Genomic DNA, 6000 nt, shown 5'->3' on the forward strand with positions numbered 1-6000 from the left:
GCAAAGTACAGTTGGAGCGGCCATCCTCTCCCAAGACTTTTGGCCTTTAAAGCTCCTGTCCTCCTCAGAATGAGCAGAGCTAAAATCTTGAAAGTGAAATCTGATGTGCCCTGCATATTTGTCAAACCTGTGCTATATATGTAGATAGAAGGAACCAACCTACTTTCTTGCAAATTTGAGTACACACAGCCTATATCTCTGCTTAAATCTTTCTTTTCGTGATTAGAGTGCATTTCAGTTGGAATTCTAAGTGAGCTAAACCTAAAAACCGTTGTTTCTGCCAATCAAGATTCTTCATCATGCAGTATCATGGGTCTGAAATGTATATAAAATACGTTTTAGTTTTGACCTGTTAAATTGGCCTGTTCACCATAATTGAGATTTGGGCTAAGAATGGGAAAGCCCCATGAACCAATGGAAACAATAGTGTAATGAGTTATGTACTGTGTGTATATATATATATATATATATAGTTCAATGTGCTGTTTGCTACAGAGAAAGGCAGGAGGCCATGCAGGTCATTGGTTAGACTTTTGGGAAAGGGCCAGTTTCCATTCCCATAACCTTTAGAGGAATTCATTCTGTCCCCATATGGGCTGAAGGAGAATTTAAGGGTCATAAAGAAATAAAGCCACTGGATTTCATGCAAGGACTCTTGGCTCCATGTTGGAAATGTTTTTGTTCCCTTTCCTCCAAAGCAAAGACATCGCTGAAAGGATACAGAAAGTATTGGAGAGCCCAGGGCCCTTCTTTGACCTCAAGTCGGACGGCTCTTCCAGTCCCAGCTCCCCAGAATTCCCCAACAGGAAGAACAAGTGAGTTTAGAACAAAAGAACGCTGGGAAGCCTTGTGTAAAGTGGGGGGGGGGAACCTCCATCCTGCCATGTTATATTAACAGGAAAGAGAGGGTGATTGAGCCAATGCAGCATAATAGAGTAGTGGACTAGGACTTTGGAAACCAGGGTTCATATCCCCAGTTGGCTATGAGACTCACTGGGTGACTTTTGCCCAAGCTTACCTCACAGGGTTGTTGTGATGATAACAATGAGGAGAGCAATGTATACCACCTTCAGCTCCTGGGAGAAAAGTAGAGATATACATTTAACCAACAATAAACAGTGTTTCATTTTTAAATGTGTGTATTGAGCTCTAATGAACTAGAGGACCTGAGCAAGTCTGGGCAGGCTTTTAAGACTTCTCTGCAAAGTGAGGCTTTTGTCACAGAGGCTTATGAACTGTAATGCTGGGCTGGTGGCCTTTGAGATTTATGAGGGTGATGATTTGGGGCTTGTGTGTTCCTCCAGCAGAGCGCTCTCCGGTCAGACATCAGGATATTGCGTGATGCAGCCCTTGTCCCGTTCCTCGTCCAACGTGAGCAGCTGTTGCAGCGGAGTGAGAGAAAATGAGACGTCGGAGGAGGATGAGAACGAGGCGGTCAGTGTGGGGGTCTTGGAAATCCCCTTTCCACTCAAGTAGTCCTCCTGTCCCAGCTGAGCAGCTGCAGCATCCTCTAAGGCCCGTTCTCCATTTCTCTTGTGCAGGAGTTGATGTGTTCCCTTGAAGGTCCCCAAAAGCAGGAGTCCCTGACTCAGAGCGCGTGGTTAGACGATAGCGTCTGCACACCCAGCAGTACCAGCTCACCAGGTAAAAACCAAACGAGTTCTTGCAGGTTCTAGGACAAGACTTGTTTGGGTGAACTAACATGTAACCTTTGCATTATCATTGCTGCTGCAAAGCCATCCCACATTGCACTGACTGCGAGTAGATAGGAACTTTCCCATGTTGATGTCCCTCATGGAGGAGGGATGATAGCACAAGGACTTCTGTGCCTATTTGCATGAGAAGGATGTGGCTACAAGTTTCCAAGCTGGACCAAAGATTCACTATCCTTTAAAAAAAAAACCAGTTCTGACCAAGAGGCGGGAATCATTTGAGAATGACAGCTGCCTTTCCTTGAAGCTGGAAAGCAGTATCACACTTTCAGCTGCTGAAGAACTACCTGGTTTCTTTACAATATGCTAAAGCAAATCAAATACATCCTCTTTTCTTTCTCTTGATTCTACTTCCTCCTGACACATCCCAGAGAGGTGGACTCTGGCTAAAGGCATGAATAAAATGCAGCATCGACCAATGACCCAATGTGGTACATTCCTTTCTTACAGGGACCAGCCACATGCTTCTGGCAGCTTGAAGGCAATATGCCTCTCCTACTGGTGTTCTCCAGCAACTGGTGTTTAGGGATACAATGGCTTTGCATCTGGAAGTTTCATTTAGCCCTCGTGACCAAGAACCATTAATGGACATGTTCTCCATTTTGAAACCACCTAGGGGCTGATAGGGGCTGATGATACCTTTAAAATGTGCTACCACATTTGAACATATTTAAGTGTTGTTTGGTGGTTTATTCATTTTTTAAAGCAGCATGGGGAGACCCCAATTTGGATCAGGACTCATAAAGGCACATTGTTTTCCCCTGAACATTATTCAGGGTGTGTTACATTATAATCATGCAATGAAAAACCAGGAAAACAGGTATAATGGTCTAGGCAATTACAAGTAAAACAATTCTTAACAAAAGCAGTGGGTAATAGGTTGAATATTATGCTTGAAATTTATGTTCTAAGGCTAGGAGGGCTGAAAATGTAGAACAGTGTCTACTGAATATCTCTACAATGGTAAAACAGGGGCAGCAATTTACCAGGGACAGGTATCAGAAAATGGCTGATGTCCCAAGTAAATTAGCAGTACTGTAGCATCCTGTATATAGCTGGCAGGAGCCTGAGTGGGGAAAAGATGGATCTAGTGCGCCAGAAATAGCTTGATTTAACCTTTCTAAATAAAATGCTTAATTCCTTTCAGTAACTCAGCTGCTCCCGCCAAGCAGTGCTGCAGGCTCCATGGAGAAGGGGAAAGGCAGCAAAGTAGATGCTCATCGTTACAGTCCAGTATGTTCTTCTTCTTTTCTTTTCCCCATGACATTAAGGAGGCAGGGAGGTGATTTCATGGGTTCTTCGTATACTGGAAAGCAGGGGGGTAAAGGGAAGAATGCTAAAGAAACTGCCACTTCCTTGTTCCACAGGCCTCCATTTTGTGCTGTGTGTGATGTCATCGCTGGAGGGGTGTCTCAGTGCATGCTGGGTAATTCTCAGGTAATCCGCACCCTAGGGAGCCTCGGTGCCCTAGGGTAAGGGGACAAGGGCATGTGGGCAAAAGGTGATGGAAAGGAAGAGGGCTCTCTTTGTCACCCTCCGCATTCCCTGATGGGAAAACAGGAGGCTGACTTTGTGGCTCTCCCCAGACACACAGGCGGCTCCTGTGTCTTCTCTTCCCAAACCCAACACACCAATCTGAACTTCTTTCCCAAGACAACTGCTCTGTGCCCCCATCACAAACACACCTCCGCTGCATCTAGCAGGGTCTGCAAGTTTCTTGGCGAATTCCCCAAGATTCTTGTTTCCCACAATGCCCTTTCCCCCCAGCCCCATCCATCTCTCTGTGTTACTGCAGCTTTTTTTATTTTTTTGCGCTGAAATCATCTCTGCTCACTGGCTAGCTTTGTGCTTCTGTCAATCTGTTTCCTGCCTCTGTCATCGATGGGGAGGTGCATCCTTCCTTAGTTTGTCTTCAAGAAAGGGGGAGGGACTCCCAAGGACTGTGGAAGCTTTTCAAGGTAATCAGACGCCTTTTCCAGGGGGCGAATTACTTGCCCCCTGAACGGCACCTGATCGGACACAATGATTATATTCTGCCCAGGTCTGTTTCTGTGCAAACAGAACTCATTGGATGTGCTGTTCCAGCTTCGTGTGGCAGGGGTGCTTATGAAAATTAACATGCAGCCCATAAGTGGTAACTAGAGCAGGTTACTTGTGCCCCACAGCTTTGGTGGCCACAGGAGGTGCCATAAGAAGCAAAAAACTCAAGAACTGCACTGGTCTGATTCATATACCAATTTGTAGCTTTGTTCAGATCCAGTAAAGGTAACCCAACTAACATGGCTGAATTTGTCACACACGCTTGTCAGAACATGCTTGCAAATTGTCCCAGTGGGACTTGGAAATACGTTGCGTTGAAATGCTTTCCACCTAATCAGCCTGGTGGATCTGAATATTGCCCTCTCAGCTGCATCCATATTATATTATGAGATTGCTTTCCATGGCTTAAGGGAAGTAAAAAAATTCTGTAAAAGCTTCCCATGAGATTTTGCTCATCCCTGGTTGTGTGTCTCCATATTTGAACCTGGATTCTTTATGGAGATTGCTGGTAAAAGCTGGTTCCCCAGCTGCTGTGCTGCCTGGTATAGTATCACTCCGCCTCTGGTCTAGGGAATGTACTTGCCCTTCGTTAGCATTCACAGATGGAACTGCTTCGATTTGTTAAGCTTTACCAAAGTGTAGGAAGAACAAAGTTGCTTTGGGGGTCCCATGATCACATTTGTCCCATGAATCTACTCAGCTGTTATCAACTTTCCTGTCTGTGCTTCCAGGATTTGATGCCAAAGTGAGACCTCAACAGCAGCTCACCCAGATGTCCGGAGGAGTTAGATGCTGGATTCCCCAAGAACGCCTGACCTGACCTTTCTGCTTCATTCAGTGACAGCTGCACCACAGGCAGTAAGGAAACCAACCACAAAAGTCCAAATCGTGGCATTCGCTCACCCACATGTGTCATTCTAGTTCAGCAACCTCAGGAGATCAAAAAGTCAGGGGGGGGGGACAGGGGTCTCCTGCCATAGTTTCAGAAACAAACAAGAGGAGAGAGATCTTTCTGTCTGTCCTCATAACTGCTAAAATTTAAAAACCCAAGATGTGCCCCCCCCAAGGCCTTCTTAGGAAGGCTGTGTTTGTATCCATTCTTCTGAGCACAGGCTTTATAAAACTAAGGAATGAAAGCCCTTCTCGCTCTAAGGATGGCACCTGGTATGTAAGAGCTCCTCAACTGCTTTATGCTCCGTAGGTATCTTGTGCCAAAGTGCACAGGTGTCTGATGGTGGGAGGGGTTTGTGTTCATCTCATCCTTCATGGGATTCAACAGGTCTTTGTTTGGTATCTCACTGTACAACAGTCCCTCCAACCACTCCATTCTCCCTTAAGTCTCTGTGCCATCAAGAACCTATAAATGTGAATTTGTGACCCTTGCTCCATGCTTGTTGTGTCTGTGGTGTCTGGGCTTGCAATAAAAGACTACTGTGACCAATATGCTCTGATCTTTGTTGTGGTTTCTTAAGTGTTTCTGCCAAGAACTATTTGGGCTTAAAATAAGGGGTCTGGCCTGCACCACATTATCTTCCCGTGCCTTATTTTAGCAAAGATGAACAGGTAAAAACACTGTGTGACCTTAAGACAGTTCCACCCCACTGAAAGTGTGAAGCATGAGATCAATTTAAATTCTTTGGTCTTGGGACGAAGTGCTACACACACTTTTGTCTGTTCTTTGATGCACGGTAACACTGATCTCAGCATCCAGATACAGGTTCCGGATACAGGAATTGTTCTTGTTAGTAAGCAAAGGTTGCAAATTGGGAGGAAACACACATCCACCCAAAACCTGTGTAACCTGAAATCAGGGTGATATCTTGTTCTTGTTTGTTTGTGAAGCACATCACCACAGCGATTCAGCTGTGGCACTCAAGCAGAGGCTGTTCACCAAGCACAAAAGAAATCAGATCCTGCAACTCACTGCTCTACTTCTAATAGGGCTCATTGTAGATGCTTTTCCCGGGAGAAGAGCGCTTCAATGCTGGAAATGCAACAGCACTTCTTTCCTTTCTCCACCCACAGTAGTCTCTCACGTATCCTAATCTAGGTATATTTATCTTGTCTTGTTTAATTAAAGTACAGAGGTACCTCAGGTTACATATGCTTCAGGTTACACACGCTTCAGGTTACACACTCCACTAACCCAGAAATAGTGCTTCAGGTTAAGAACTTTGCTTCAGGATGAGAACAGAAATCGTGCTCCGGCGGCGCAGCAGCAGCAGGAGGCCCCATTAGCTAAAGTGGT

The 6000-nt window shown here is 45.4% G+C and overlaps 1 protein-coding gene across 8 annotated transcripts in view; it reads left to right on the forward strand.

Annotated features, from left to right (window-relative positions):
* LOC307206274 (rap1 GTPase-activating protein 1-like) overlaps positions 1–5195 on the forward strand; it is a 46836-nt gene extending 41641 nt beyond the window's left edge. For 2 of the 8 annotated variants that reach the window (XM_079959329.1, XM_079959326.1), the window contains exons 19-23: positions 699–815; positions 1305–1434; positions 1542–1644; positions 2860–3184; positions 4484–5195. In XM_079959329.1, the coding sequence (XP_079815455.1) occupies positions 699–815; positions 1305–1434; positions 1542–1644; positions 2860–3184; positions 4484–4490 (682 nt within the window). In that variant the 3' untranslated portion in view covers positions 4491–5195. Of the gene's footprint in view, positions 1–698; positions 816–1304; positions 1435–1541; positions 1645–2859 lie in introns of all 8 variants that reach the window. The other 6 variants (XM_079959332.1, XM_079959330.1, XM_079959327.1 and 3 more) reach the window with 6 other exon arrangements.
* Positions 5196–6000: the final 805 nt, after the last annotated feature.

Source organism: Podarcis cretensis, assembly GCF_951804945.1.
Source record: "Podarcis cretensis genome assembly, chromosome: 17".
Classification (NCBI taxonomy): Eukaryota; Metazoa; Chordata; class Lepidosauria; order Squamata; family Lacertidae; genus Podarcis; species Podarcis cretensis.